General features: G+C 41.7%; 2 protein-coding genes across 3 annotated transcripts in view; one reads left to right on the top strand and one right to left on the bottom strand.

Moving 5' to 3' along the window:
* Positions 1-2309: 2309 nt before the first annotated feature.
* On the bottom strand, positions 2310-15745 carry LOC115108553 (serine/threonine-protein kinase Kist). 2 transcript variants are annotated; one of them, XM_029633044.2, is made up of 8 exons: positions 14966-15736; positions 13247-13575; positions 12838-13035; positions 11081-11175; positions 10796-10872; positions 8915-9013; positions 6381-6469; positions 2310-6237 (listed from the first exon to the last, which is right to left on the bottom strand). In XM_029633044.2, exons 1-8 carry the CDS (start codon positions 15273-15275, stop codon positions 6091-6093), a joined length of 1344 nt encoding a protein of 447 aa, XP_029488904.1. In that variant the 5' UTR covers positions 15276-15736; the 3' UTR covers positions 2310-6090. The 2 variants fall into 2 exon arrangements, 1 of the variants encoding a protein (XP_029488904.1); XR_010460943.1 differs by lacking the exon at positions 2310-6237 and adding an exon at positions 6602-6752 and having other exon boundaries at positions 14966-15745.
* The window catches only part of LOC115108552 (UDP-N-acetylhexosamine pyrophosphorylase-like), a 39466-nt gene continuing 38724 nt past the window's right edge, over positions 15181-15922 (top strand). Inside the window, exon 1 of the mRNA XM_029633041.2 lies at positions 15181-15266. The gene's annotated coding sequence lies outside the window, so the exon portion shown is untranslated. The remainder of the gene's footprint in view (positions 15267-15922) is intronic.

Here is a 15922-nt window from a genome sequence, read left to right as displayed (position 1 = left end):
TCCATTTATTTTTTGTTTAACCTTTATTTAACTAGGCAAGTCAGTTAAGAACAAATTATTATTTACAATGACGGCCTACCCCGGCCAAACCCTAACCCAAACGACGCTGGGCTAATTGTGCACCGCCTATGGGACTCCCAATCACGGCCGGTTGTGATACAGCCTGGAATCAAACCAGATCTGTAGTGACGCTTCTAGCACTGAGATGCAGTGCCTTAGAGAGCTGTGCCACTCAGGAGCCCTCCATCATCTACAGTTAGTACAGTTAGTTCAAAATGCTGCAGCTAGGCTTTTAACAGGCACAGGACAATGTAACTATATCACACCTATTTTAGCTACCCTGGCTACCAGTCACTTTTAGAATAGATTTTAAAATTGTATTAATCACGTTTAAGGCTAGGCTTGGTTTAGCCTCATCCTATATCTTGATCTTTAACCTCCCTATGAACCAGGACGCAGCCTGAGATCCTCTGGCAGGGCACTGTCGACCATTCCAAAATCTAGTTTGAAAACAAAGGAGACCAGTATTTTCCATTAGGGCCCCTGGACTTTGGTATGGTCTGCCAGAGGAGATCAAGCTTGCAGATTCAGTGACTCTTTATAAATCCCTGCTGAAGACACACTTTACATTTTTCATTTAACCTTCCTATGGTTTTTGTTTCTTTGTTAGTACAACCCTTTTATTTTATGATGCAAAGCACTTACTTGTATTGCACTTACTATATATTATTATTACACTCAATGGATGTCCGCCTCAGCAAGGGGAATAGGCTTTATCAGCCTTATCGTGTGTGTGTGTGTGTGTGTGTGTGTGTGTGTGTGTGTGTGTGTGTGTGTGTGTGTGTGTGTGTGTGTGTGTGTGTGTGTGTGTGTGTGTGTGTGTGTGTGTGTGTGTGTGTGTGTGTGTGTGTGTGTGTGTCAGTTTGTACTCCCAGTCTATCCTCCATCCTCTCAGATATGATGAGGGTGCTGTGCTGATCCACTCTGGACTAGGTCCCTGCGGGGCCCTCACTCCCCTGCTCTCAGCTTATTTCTCTATCTCCCTCGCTTCCCCTCTCTCCAGGGAACATGCCTGCAACAGACAGTGATTAATTACATCCCTGTCTGACAGGCCCTCTAGGACAGACTATTACTTGTTCTAGTTCTACCCCTCTTTTCATCAGCAGACCAATGACCAACTCCAGGCTGAGAGCCATGAATCACTGCAGACAGAGGATTTTGTTTGACCCAAAGTTTGACCCGTCAAACTTGTACGAGAGAAAGAGAATATGGGTAAGTCTCTTACTTCCGTCATCCATGCGTTGGTCTGTCCTCCAGGGGCCCAGTGTGGCTGAGCCCAGGTCAGACAAGGCCCTCTTTATGGGGCAGGCTGTAAACAGAGAGCCCATAAATGGGCTGAAAGTCCCACTATTCACAGTAACAGGAAGCAGCAGGACAATGTGTTGGGGGCTGTGGAATGCAGAGTGCTACAGGGGGTCTGCTCTTATAGCTTGACTCCTCACACTGTATTCAATGGGTTTGTTTTTACTTTGAGAGGTCTATCCAAGTTCTAATGTAGGCCTACTATGTATTTTTAATACCTACAATTGTAAATAAACTTGGTCTTGATACAACACTACATCTTTCATGGGTTCATATGTATTCAAGGCATCCTAGTGTTAACCACTTGATACTGACTGGCTTTGTACTTAACTATGACAAGTTAGCCTGAGCTCTATGCTTTCCCACTATGGGAGAGAGTTCTTTTGACTTCTATTCCTTTAATAATTCTCCGTCAGCACAGCTCCTGCCACCCCAAAAGAGTTGTGAAAAGCAATTATTTGTTTGCTTCTTGGTAAAAACAGCATGGCAGGGCAATCGATCAGAGTATAACAGAGATCAATAGGCCTGGTTAGATTATTAATTTGTGTGAATGTGAGGTCTGTTCTACCCAGCAGCGAGACAACTGTGGAGATCAATGGGCTCCCGAGTGGCGCAGCAGTCTAAGGCACTGCATCTCAGTGCTAGATTCCAGGCTGGATCACAATCGGTATTGATTGGGAGTCGCATAGGGTGGCGTACAATTGGCCCAGCATCGCCCGGATTAGGGTTTGGCCGGAGTAGGCCGTCATTGTAAATAAGAATATGTCTAGTTAAATTAAAGAAAGTGGCAGAAGTAGTAAAAAAATCTATTAGTGGTAGCAGTATGTTGTAAAGTATAGCTGTGCTGATCCCTAGTGGCAGTACTATGCTATTACATCATGTGTAGATTTACTCTATATTGATTTAGCTGGTCCAGACCATAAAAAGAGACATATAGGACTAACATATATTGTTGACACATAGTCAAGTACCTTTCTTTATTTTGAGATATGGAAACAATACAAACATATATAATCACAGACTTACAATCACAGGGTTCTTTCTGTGTGGCAATGCATGGACTCACACACACGCTTGTTCCATCATACATACAAACACTTGTTTTATACTCATAATATGTGCCTTCGGTAATCCTGATCACACAGATCAGATAGTGTGAGTGATTCACTTTCAAGTCAGTTTTAGTTCTGTTGGAGACAGTTCTTTGTAACAGGGGGGCTGTCAGCTGCTCAATGAGGCGGGCTTTCACAAAACCCAAAGGAGACATGTTGCTAAAAAACTATGATGATTGTCTTTTGAGTGGGGAAGGGAAATGATTTATAGAACACATTGGTATCAGTGCTGTAGTCTTTGGAGACTCTTTCAATATTGCCTAGCAGACAAAACACTGACAATAAAACACCTCATTTCAATCCTGTCATCTTTGGGTTTTTTTTACCATATGGCAACGGGGGATTGGTCTACGTCATTGCTGACTTAGATTTTTCTTTCATTTGATCATTGCTGTAAAGCAGGGTTGATTCAATTCAGTTCAGGAAATCGCCAATTTATGCAATCTCTGACAACAGCAGTTCTGTAACAGCATAACTCCACTAACTAATAAACCTGAATGAAACATAATGCCTATCAACAAACTGGGAGGATGCAGGAAGCCTCCCCACATACAAACCTATAAATGAATATACATGTAAACACACACACTAAACTCTAACCTTAAATCTCTAACCTTCATGAACATTTGTCCATGAAGAAATGCCATCATGCTCAATGGTTGTGGGGATTAGAAAGGAATCATTGAGATCTATTCTGAATAACACACTGAAGGGACAGTGTGCCAAAACATCAATAAATATACTAAATGGGAACATTATAGTGGTAGACTCTAGATTATAAACACATAGAAGGTACTGTAGCTAAGGCAGTGGATGGATCACCTCACATATTGGTGGTACATCACCCAGAGGTCCTAGAGTCAGTACTTCACATGGGCAGGACGTCGTCAACGATGTCTCAATCAGCATCCACACTTGTCGCATGATGCCAGTTGAATGGAAGTGTGAGTTACAAATGGAGTAAATCGCAGTGTATCAACAATAATGTGCTTTAAATAGTAGTTATTTTTGCTCATGTTAAAATGGTCTCTTTTTCAAACAACTTTAAAAAAAGCATCTGGAAAGGTTGGACAGGCAGGACGGAGCTTTGGAAGATCAGCTACTGTAGGTATAGTATAGGAGAGGAAGACGAGGCCTTTCTCCAGCATGACCGCTAAGGGGTACTGCAGTATTTATAGAGATGGGCAGGATGCCACTAGCCCCCTGCCTGAAACCTTTCTAGTTTCAATGCCAGCCTACTGATTCAGAAGCCCCTGTGCCCCGCCTAAGATTCACAGGGTCATTGGACTGAATAAGAGCAGCAGACAAACAAGGGGGAAGAGTCAAAAATGCAGAATAAATACTGCCTCTAACATTTCAGTTCAGTGCATGCAACAATTTGTTGTTCATTTCAACATCTTCAACACACGACATTGAATAATTCAAGACTTTTGTAGCCTATAATCTCACCATAGTCACACCTAAACTAGCTGTTCCCACACATTGATTTGTCATGCAGACTATAAAACTCAGAGACAGACAGAACTGGAATAGTCGGCTACAACACTGACACAGCTGTAATGCTCTCCAACTGTGAAACCTCTATTCATGGGTTCTGAGCGTACAGTAGGCTTGTTGCTATGTACTGTACAGAGCTAGGGAATGACCCATCCCTTTCATAACGTATCGAAAACTTCACTTCCATTCACATCAGCCCAACCAATCAGGAGTAAACATAGTATATGTGGCAATTTGGACAAAATTGAATAACACTATATATGGTAGAAATGATTATATAAAAACATAAGGTAGAAATTACAAAAAAAGTATATATATTTTTTTATGTACCATAGAAAAGTGCCAGTTGAATGGTTGGACTTTTAGTCTCAGAACGTGATTTTTAGTCTCAGAACGTGATTCTACTGATGTTTGAGTGGTACCTTCAGAATTCAAGTCTCAAAACAAACAACATCTCATAGACAAAATATGTCATAGGAAGGTAACTTTGGATGAAATTGTGGCTCAGCCTTCAACAAGAGACCCCAGATCAATCAGTAGGAACGGTTTCAATTACTTAAAGATAACATATTCAAGTAGTTGAGTATGAGAAAAAAAAACTCGGTCCCCAAGCTAAACAGCCTGCTAGGTTTACGAGAGAAACCCATAGGGCACTTGGTACTGTACTCTTTGTGCTCTATAAAAAGGTAGGTGGACATAAAGTCATTCTCTTGTTCGGGGTTTGACATCAGCCCAGTGTGGAGTGGGAACGTATGGATTTATCCATCTACTGAGAGTCAAGCCATCTCCCTCTGATAAACATATGACCAATCTGGATCAATGTTAAAAGCAGACTCCAGCAGTATACATCCCAATAGGAGGACATGGAAAATTGTGAAATGACAGATTTGTATAATCCATACTGTAGCTACATACAGTAATTAAAGCTACAGGGCATATTAGGTTAACTCTGGCCCTAGAGGCTGCAGAAAGCAGAGTGGTGATCTGATATACAGTTGAAGTTGGAAGTTTACATATACCTTTACATACGCCAAATACATTTAAACTCAGTTTTTCACAATTCCTGACATTTAATAGTCGTACAAATTCCTTGTCTTAGGTCAGTTAGGATCACCACTTTATTTTAAGAATGTGAAATGTCAGAATAATAGTAAAGAGAATGATTTCAGCTTTTATTTCATCACATTCCCAGTGGGTCAGAGGACATTTCTCCATAAAGTACTATCTTTGTCCCCATGTGCAGTTGCAAACGGTAGTCTGGCTTTTTTATGGCGGTTTTGGAGCAGTGGCTTCTTCCTTGCAGAGCGGCCTTTCAGGTTATGTCGATATAGGACTCGTTTCACTGTGGATAGATACATTTGTACCTGTTTCTTCCATTATCTTCACAGGTTCCTTTGCTGTTGTTCTGGGAATGATTTACACTTTTCTCACCAAAGTACATTCATCTCTAGGAGACAGAACGCATCTCCTTCCTGAGCGGTATGACAGCTGGTCCAAGGGTGTTTATACTTGCGTACTATTGTTTGTACAGATGAATGTGGTATCTTCAGTCGTTTGGAAATTGCTCCCAAGGATGAACCAGACTTGTGGAGGTCTACACATTTTTTTCTGAGATCTTGGCTGATTTCTTTAGATTTTCCCATGATGTCAAGGAAAGAGGCACCGATTTTGAAAGGTAGGCCTTGAAATACATCCACAGGTACACCTCCAATTGACTCAAATTATGTCAATTAGCCTATCAGAAGCTTCTAAAGCCATGACATAATTTTCGGGAATTTTCCAAGCTGTTTCAAGGCACAGTCAACTTAGTGCATATAAACTTCTGACCCAATGGAATTGTGATATAGTGAATTATAAGTGAAATAATCTCTGTAAACAATTGTTGGAAAAATTACTTGTGTCATGCACAAAGTAGATGTCCTAACCGACTTGCCAAAACTATAGTTTGTTAACAAGAAATGTGTGGAGTGGTTGAAAAATGAGTTTTAATGACTCCAACCTAAGTGTAAATAAACTTCCAACTTCAACTGTAAGTATACACACCATGACAGAGACTGACTGAATGGGGCCTAGGCGCTTCAACTAACAGTGTGAGCTCTCAGTGCGCGTGTGTGTGTGTTCACTGCACGGTCTGGTACAAGTAGCCTCTCTTGTAAGCACTCAGGGGGTAGAATGTGGCAACGACAAACTTCCTGTCAAAGGTCCGTCCTGTCAGCAGTCTCTGGGCCTCTTTGGAGTCGCCTGCATTAGCATATTCTACAAACACCTGGGGGAAACACACACACACACACACACAGATTAAGACAAGGCAGTAAAAATGCAGATCTACAATATGTACAAATCTCTAATTTGTATGGAAGTATTTAAATGACAATAGACCCCTGGTTATGGGGATAGTGTGTGTCTTACCTGTCCTTTGCCTGGGTTCTCCTTGGGAATGAGAAGAGAGACCACAGAGCCGTACTTCTGGCACTCCTCCTTCATGTCCTCCAAGATGTCTGACAACACAACAGCATCATTTTGATCGAAAGTCACATTTTCAGGGGCATTTTTGACATGTATATTTCCATGTATATTTGTTTTAAAAGGATACTGCACAATTCTGGCAATTAATATATTTTTATACTTACCAGAAGCAGATAAAAATGTTTTTGCTCACAGTATGAAGGAAGTTAGATGTACAGTGCCTTCAGAAATTATTCACACCCGTTGACTTTTTCCAAATGTTGCTGTGTGACAGCCTCTATTTAAAATGTATTCCAGTTTGACTTCGTCTCTGGCCTACACACAATGTCAAAGTGGAATGATATTGTTAGTCATTAAAAATGAAAAGCTGAAATTGAGTCAATAAGTATTCAACCCCTTTGTTATGGCAAGCCTAAATAAGTTCAGAAGTAAAAATGTGCTTAACAGGTCACATAATAAAGTTGCATAGACTCAGTCTGCAATCAACGTGTTTAACATAATTTGTTAATGACTACCCCATCTCTGTATCCCACACATACAATTATCTGAAAGGTCCCGAAGTCAAGCAGTGAATATCAAATAGATTCAACCACAAAGACCAGAGAGGTTTTCTAATACCTCTCAAAGAAAGGCACCTATTGGTAGATGGGTAAAAATAAAAAGCAGACATTGAATATCCCTTTGAGCATGGTGAAATGATTAATGACACTTTAGATGGTGTATCAATACCCACAGTCACTACAAAGATACAGGTGTCCTTTTTAACTCTGTTGTCAGAGAGGAAATAAACCGCTCAGGGATTTCACCATGAGGACAATGGTGACTTTAAAACAGTTAGAGGGTGTTTAATGGCTGTAATAGGAGAACACTGAGGATGGTTCAACAATATTGTAGTTACTCCACAACACTAATCTAAATTACAGAGTGAAAAGGCGGCAGCCTGTCCTGAAAATGCACCCTTTATGCAACATTGCACTAAAGTGAAACTGCAAAGAAAAATGGCAAAGAAATTAACTTTATTTCCTGAATACAAAGTGTTGTGTTTGGGACAAATCCAACATAACACATCACAGAGTACCACTCATGTTTTCAAGCATGGTGGTGGCTGCAACATGTTATGAGTATGCTCGTCATCAGCAAGGGAGTTTTTATTTAGGATAAAAAGAAACGGAATAGAGTTAAGCACAGACAGAATCCTAGAGGAAAACCTGGTTCAGTCTGCTTTCCACCAGACACGGGCAGGACAATAACCTAAAACACAAGGCCATATTTACACGAGTTGCTTATGTAAGAGTTTAACTTTAGTCCGTCCCCTCACCCCTACCCGGGCCCGAATCAGGGGCCCTCTGCACACATGGACAACTGACACCCATGAAGCATCGTTACCCATCGCTCCACAAAAGCCGCAGCCCTCTGCAAGGGGAACCACTACTTCAAGGTCTTAGAGCAAGTGACGTCACCGATTGAAACACTATTAGCGCGCACCACCCTTAACTAGCTAGCCATTTCACATCGGTTACACTTACCAAGACGACCTCGAATGTTCCCGAGTGGCCTAATTACAGTTTGAATGTAAATCACCTTGAAGATCTATGGCAAAACTTGAAAATGCCTGTCTAGCAATGATCAACAACCAACTTGACAGAGCTTGAAGAATAAAATTAAAAAACTGCAAATATTGTACAATCCAGATGTGCAAAGCTCTTAGAGACTTACAACTGTAATCGTTGCCAAAGGTGATTCTAACATGTATTGACTCAGGGATATGAATACTTATGTAAATGAGATATTTATGCATTTCATTTTAAATAAATTAGCCAATATTTCTAAAAACATGTTTTCACTTTGTCATTATGGGGTATTGTATGTAGGGTGAGAGAAAAAAATCTATTTCATAAATGTTGAATTCAGGCTGTAACGCAACAAAATGTGGAATAAGTCAAGGGGTATGAATACTTTCTGTAGGCGGTGTAGTTTTGCAAGCCAATGCTAACTAGTGTTAACTGACTGGAAGTCTACCGGTACACTCGCAAAACTACCTCTAACTTCCTTCATACTGCATGCAGAGACAAACATTTTATCCACAAGTTAACCTGACTCTGTATAAGTTGAAAAATGTCTTAATTGACAGAATATTGCAGTGTCCCTTTAAAAGCTAGAGTCAGCGACACATAAAGTGCACAGCAGAATTGTGCAGACTTCCGCAACAACTAAGAGCGCAGACAAACTTCTCAGCTGTTTTGGTCCCACATGTACAGATACTCTGTTAGTGCATAGTCTTGCTGCTGCTCGTGGCAACGTCATATCACCGAGTCTATATATAGCCTCATCATATGGTTTAGTTCACCGATGACTCGTGGCACTGACTTGTGGTTCCACGAGCCCCAGTGTATTTCCATCGCTGATCTTCAAAATGACCAACTGTAGGAGAAATTTGTTCTTAAAATGTATCGTCAGTGGAGAAGGCTGTTCCCTACCTTCATACTCCTCCTCATTGTGTAGGTGGCTGTCGTCAATCAGGTTGAGCAGGCGGAGAACAGGCGAGGGCAGCAGAACCAAGTCTTCTATGTGAGGAGCTGTCACACATTTCTTCAATCAATAGGTTTAAGAAGCCTTCTCTATGGTTTATACAGCTCCACCCAACCTCCCTACTATGATTATAATATTTTTTGTTTTCAGTGAAAATTCTATATGCATATCATAAAGACGTAGATTACAAACATAGAGGAAAAAGAGGGTTGGGATCAGGTGCAGAGAGAGATAAGATTATGATATAATGCAAGCTATCATATGAGCTGGCTGAACATGAGGTACAGTGCCTATCATAAGAATCCACCCCCCTTGGATTTCTTATTTTATTGGGTTACAAAGTGGGATTAAAATGAATTTGTACTTTTTTTTGTCAAAGATCCACACAAAATTCTAATAAATGTCAAAGTCAAAGCCAGGTCGCAGTTGCAAATGAGAACTTGTTCTCAACTAGCCTACCTGGTTAAATAAAGGTGAACTAAAACATTTTTTAAAACGTGTTAGAAAAATGTTAGTATTTTTATGAAAAACAAAACGATAATATACCTTGATTATATAAGTATCCACTGCCCTGAGTTAATACATGTTAGAAACACCTTTGGTGGCAGCGATTACAGCTGTGAGTCTTCTTGGGTAAAAATGATTCATGCTCTGTCAAGGTTTCGGGGATCATGGCTAGACAGCAACGTCTTACCATAGATTGTCAAGCAGACCTAAGTCAAAACTGTAACTTGGCCACTTAGGAAACTTCACTGACTTCTTGGTAACAACTCCATTGTTGATTTGGCCTTATGGTGTATGTAGGTTATTGTCCTGCTGAAAGGTGAATTCATCTCCCAGTGTCTAGTGAATGTAGACTTAAGCAGGTTTTCCTCTAGGATTTCACCTGTGCTTAGCTCCATCGCCTTTATTTTGATCCTGAAAGTCTCCCCAGTCTTTTCCAATGTCAAGCATACCCATACCATGATGCAGCCAGCACCATTCTTGAAGATATGGAGGTAGCTACTCAATGACGTGTTGCATTTTCCCCAATATTACAGCTTTGCATTTAAACCAAAATGTATTTTCCTTTGTGTTTTTTTTAACAGTATTACTTTAGTGCCTGGTTGTATACAGGATGCAAGTTTATTTTATTCTGTACATTTGTATTCTTTGCGCTCTGTCATTGAGGTCATTACAATGTTGTTGATCCATCCTCCGTTCTCCCTTCACTGCCATTGAACTCTGTAGCGGTTTAAAAATCACCAATGGCCTCATGGTGACATCCCTAAGCAGTTTCCTTGTTGTCCTGCCGCTCAGTTCAGAAGGACAACGGTATCTTTGACGTGTCTGGGTGGTTTAAGACATCATCAACAGCATAATTATTAACTTGCCCATGCTTAAAGAGATATTCAATGTCTGATTTGTTTTTGTGAGCCAGCTACTAATCACTGCACTTCTTTATGAGACTTTCGAAAAGCTCCCGGGTCTTTGTTGATGAATCTGTGCTTTAAATGCAATACTTGACTGAGGGACCTTACAGATGTTGTATGTATGTGGACAGAGGAGGGGATGGTCATTCAAAAATTCTGTCAACCGCTATTATTTCATTTATGTGATTTGTTAAGCCAAATTTGACTCCTGAACTAATTTACGCTTGCCTAAACAAATGGGGTTAATACTTATGCAACTATATTTTTATTACATTTGTAAGCATTTGTAGATTTTTTTTTCTCACTTTGACATTATGGAGTAGTTTGTGTAGATCAATGACAAAGAACAATTTAAATTCCAGTTTGTAACACAACAAAATGTCTGCTGTGGACTTTGTATTGGTGTTTCTGACTTACCAAAGGGAATACTGAAGAAAGGGCTAAGCAGGGCCGTCTCGGCTGTGCCTCTGTGCTTGGGGTCATTGTGAAGCATGCTGCAGGTGCACACAAACAATAATGTCAACGTTATGAACCCCTCTCTCAGGAAAATCATCACATGCATTTCAATAAGTTTACAATTTTGAAAATGACAACTTATGTTTAAGGGAGCAGTCAATTTGCTACAATGGATCAAATGTCTGCATTTATGCACAAACTAAAACAAAAATGCATATGAATGAATGAATGAATGAATGTTGTTACCTCTTGATCAGGTCTCTGAGGTGATATACAGGGATAGCAGGACACACCACACTGTTACTGGCAAAGATATGGTCGACTATCGCTGCACTGTTGTCCTGCAGGAGCAAAGAACAGTAGGCAACATAACAGCAGGTTGGACAACACACCCATATCTGTCTAATAAATGTATATTACCTAAATGTCTTATCTGTGTACAGTGCATTCAGAAAGTGCAGACCCATTCACTTTTTCCACATTTTGTTACCTTACAGCCTTATTCTAAAATGGATTAAATAATGTTCCTCGTCAATCTACACACAATAACCCATAATGGAAAAACAGGTTTAGACATTTTTACAAAAAATTTACAGAAATAACTTATTTACATAATTATTCAGACCCTTTACTATGAGACTTGAAATTGAGCTCAGGTGCATCTTGTTTCCATTGATCATCCTTGAGCTGTTTCTACAACTTGGGAGTCCACCTGTGGTAAATTCAATTGATTGGACATGATATGGAAACGCTCACACCAGTCTATATAAAGGCCCCACAGTTGACAGTGCATGTCAGAACAAAAACCGAGCCATGAGGTTGAAGGAATTGTCCGTAAAGCTCAAACAGAATAGTGTTGAGGCACAAATTATGGGAAGGGTACCAAAAAATGTCTGCAGCATTGAAGGTCCCCAAGAACAGTGGTCTCCATCATTCTTAAATGGAAGAAGTTAGGAACCACCAGGACTCTTCCTAGAGCTGGCCGCCCAGTCAAACTGAGCAATCGGGGGAGAAGGGCCTTGGTCAGGGAGGTGGCCAAGAACCCAATGGTCACTCTGAAAGAGCTCCAGAGTTCCTCTGTGGAGATGAGAGAACCTTCCAGAATGACAACCATCTCCTCAGCACTCAGGCTTTAATTGTAAAGTGGTCAGATGGAAGCCACTCCTCAGTAAAAAGCACATACCAAATCTACGATGAAGCATGGGTGGCAGCATCATGATGTGGGGGTGTTTTTCAAGGGCTGGGAGAGTAGTCAGGATCGAGAGAAATATGAAAGGAGCAAAGTAGAGAGATCCTTGATGAAAACCTGCTCCAGAGTGCTCAGGACCTCAGGCTGGGTTGAATGTTCACCTTCCAACAGGACAATGACCCTAAGCACACAGCCAAGACAACACAGGAGTGGCTTTGGGACAAGTCTCTAAATGTCTTTGCGTGGCCCAGCCAGAGCCCGGACTTGAACATCTCTGGAGAGACCTGAAAATAGCTGTGCATTGACACTCCCCATCCAACCTGACAGAGCTTGAGAGATCTGCAGAGAAGAATGGGAGAAACTCCCCAAATACAGGTGTGCCAAGCTTGTAGAATCATACCCAAGACTCGAGGCAGTAATCGCTGCCAAAGGGTCTGAATACTAATGTAAATGTGATATTTCAGTTTTCCTTTTTAATAAATGTGCCTGTTTTTGCTTTGTCATTATGGGTTACTGTTTGTAGATTGATGGGGTGAAAAAAAACTTATTTAAATCCATTTTAGAATAAGGCTGTAATGTAAGAAAATGTGGAAAAGTGAAGGGGTCTGAATACTTTCTGAAAGCACTGTATGTGAAGAACATATTGATCTATTAGCTACAGGTGGATCAGAGTCCACTGCATTGTATATGACAATAATATGGTAAAGAACAGTCATTTAAATAGGTGTGTTTGTGCTGGGGTGGAACAAAAGCCTACACAGTCAGTATAGTGGCAATACAGGCCCAGAGATGGAGTGCTGTGCTGTGGACGTACCTTCCACTTGGGTGACCTGACAGTGTCTTTGAGTTTGATGCCGGAGTACATCTCCAGCAGGATGATACCCAGGCTCCAGAGGTCCACAGTGGCCGAGCAGCCAGAGTTACCCTCCGCCTCCAGCCCCGCCTGGGCCAGCGAGTTCTGAAGCTCAGCCTCCGGGGCACGGTACCCATCCGTCTGGATGTACTTCACATCCTTGGAGCACACAAGGAAAGAACGGACACTATTATACGGGCAGAAAACCACACACACCAAAGTTTAGCCTGGTCCATATAATTGTTTCCTTGTTGTATGTCAACTAATTTTATGCATAAATGATCAACGTACAAAGATGCTAAAACCAACTTGAAAACCCTCCCTTAGAGGTATGTAGCCCACACCAATCCCTGTCCCAACTCCACTTCACCTGGTTACCCTCCTTGAAGCTGAGTCCAAAGTCGATGAGTTTGAAGCACTCGTCGTCTGCGCTCCAGAGCACGTTGCGGGGCTTGAGATCTGCGTGGACGTAGCCCTCTCGGTGGAGGAAGGCCAGGGCCTCCAGGATGTCTCTCGCGCAGTGCTGCACCAGCCACATGGAGTGGCCCTGCTGCTGGGCACCACCACTCTGGAGGCTGCCCACCTGGCCCTGGGTACTAACCAGCAGCTCAGACACACTGACATCCAGCAGCTCTAGCAGCAGGCAGCGTGTGGCCACACCCACATGGCTGTGGTTGGTGAACACCCCATATAGCGTTACTATGGAGACATACAGGAATGGAACAGTCAGCATAAGCACAGATTTGTTTCGGTGGTGAAGTTGGGGGCTCTGTTTAAATACTCAAAAAATGCATCCCTCCCTTGAGGTTACACTGATGTGATCTGTAAAGCAAGGTTATCACCCTGTTATAAAAACATAGAAGACTTGTCTGAGTATTCACATCGGCTTTTTTTGGTCCTCCAATAATCAGTATCGGCGTTGAAAAATCATAATCGGTCGACCTCTAGTTACAACCCAGCCATTTCTTGACAGATAGCTGAACTAGCCAATTGAGTCGTTTCAAATTTCATCCTGGCAGCTGAAAAAAAAAGTACTTTTCCGATCACGGAAAATGACAACAACAAAAATACTTGTTTCATAAGAATCTGTGATCATCATGTTGGACCCATTTGCATTGAGTCTATGTTCTTTTATATTCTCAAACTAACATCTGTGCCTATATATCCTTCCATATGGAAGGCAAACATAGTTTGTCATCTGTAGCACCATAGATCCACAGATCAGCCAAAACAAGCGCAATAACTCAATGCATGCACATACTCCTATTGAATATGCATTCACCTGTATTGTGAGTATGCCTATGTAACAGTATAGACTTTACGTCCACCCCCTCGCCCCGACCTGGGCGCGAACCAGGGACGCTCTGCACACGTCAACAGTCACCCTCGAAGCATCGTTACCCATCGCTCCACAAAAGCAGAGCAAGGGGAACCACTACTTCAAGGTCTCAAAGCAAGTGACAGATTAAAACGCCGCTAGCGCGCACCACTAACTAGCTAGCCATTTCACATCGGTTACACCCATACCATCTTAATTAAACCCAATTTATCAAGAGATTTACCATTCAAAATAAACTATTACCTTTATGTTGTTATGTAGGTAGATTGGTAAAAACAAATGTATTGTTTGGTTTTCAAATCTATGCATTATGTATACTGAATATCAGGCTAAAATATCAGCTTCCTTGACCCCCAAGAATTTGCCCTAAAAAAATCCATATCGGTCGTTCTCTAGTTATTACAATGCGCCAGTCAGGGTCATCATCATCAGGTGTTCGTTTGACGTGGCTGAGAAGGGCTTTACTACATGCCAATGAAGGCTTTAAAAACCAGCGTTACCAGAAAAACAGCTTACTATGACAGATCAGAGACTAGATTGAGATTTGTGACTTGGTTGTAATGGCGGACAGGCAATTAGCTTGATAAAAACACAGATTTCAAATACGAGGCTAAACCCTTTGTAATACGATTCATAATTTGATTCTCAGATTACCTCATCGATGACCAGGAACACTAGAAGACGAACTCTGTAATTCCAGAGATTGTGCACAGTAACGTTACAACCATATTACAATACAAAGTTCCGTACCGATGTTTTTGTGTCCTTGGATGTCTTCCAACACGGACCTCTCCTTGTGGTACCCGTAATCTCCGCCCTGAGCGTCCGCCAGGAACTCCTTAACCGCGGCCGTACTCGTCCTTCCCGAGCTCACCCGGTATACGGAGGCCGAGACGCCTTGCCCGAGTCGGGCCTGGACGTTCCAAATTTCTCCAAATATTTCAAACAACACCGGCTTCATTGCCTGATCAACGGTTCCGGGAGATCCTGCCATCAATACTACGCTACTATCTGGACGGGGTATCTTCCCACTTGGATCTGATGAACTACAGTGAGCCATTGAAATGAGTGAATCAAGGAAAATTAGCTAGCTAGTTAAATTTTAGACAGTTGCATGCAGCTGCGGGAACATAGCAATCGACCAGACCGATAAAAAAGATCGCACGTTTCGACACTAGCCAGCACTGTAAACGTGTCTCCTCTCCATTTCTCGATCATGGAACTCAATAATACGTCAGTTGCGGGTTTCAACTTTAGCTACCAATAGCTGACATGTTAGCTACTTCGCATGTGCGAGCTAATTTAGCTAACTCAAACAGTAATTTAACATGCATGCACACGGTCACCAAATAAACTACCTAAATGCAAGCATTTATTCCGAACACTTTGGTTAATCCAAGTAGTTTGCAAAAGCGAAAAGTTCTCCCTTCTTGATTTCTAGAATGGTATATTTTGCCATTGTTTAGCCGGCCATCTTCCCGGAAGCAGCAGCCGTCATTAAATGGTTAGTGCTATTGGGATTATTGGGACGTCCCTACCCCCTAACCTTGAGCTCGTTTGAGTAGTCACGCGAAAGCAAACTGCTGTAGACAAAAGTCGACGAGTGAAGTCAGACACTGATGTGGTTTTCCAACAGCAAGGCTCAGTGCAACATGGCGGTGTTGACATTGTTTATACAAGTTTGTCTTTGTAATGTAAAAATAAACA

Source organism: Oncorhynchus nerka, linkage group LG24 (assembly GCF_034236695.1).
Source record: "Oncorhynchus nerka isolate Pitt River linkage group LG24, Oner_Uvic_2.0, whole genome shotgun sequence".
NCBI lineage: Eukaryota > Metazoa > Chordata > Actinopteri > Salmoniformes > Salmonidae > Oncorhynchus > Oncorhynchus nerka.
This window is presented reverse-complemented; position numbering and strand designations above follow the sequence as displayed.

What these genes read in the sequence shown, in the direction of transcription:
- LOC115108553 (XM_029633044.2), bottom strand. Translation starts at nt 15,275, where the DNA reads ATGGCTCACTGTAGTTCATCAGATCCAAGTGGGAAGATACCCCGTCCA. An exon ending in GCTTCAAGGAGGGTAACCAG is followed by an intron (nt 13,036 to 13,246) that starts GTGAAGTGGAGT and finishes GTGTGCTCCAAG; the next exon opens with GATGTGAAGTACATCCAGAC. An exon ending in CTCAGAGACCTGATCAAGAG is followed by an intron (nt 10,873 to 11,080) that starts GTAACAACATTC and finishes GTGCACCTGCAG; the next exon opens with CATGCTTCACAATGACCCCA.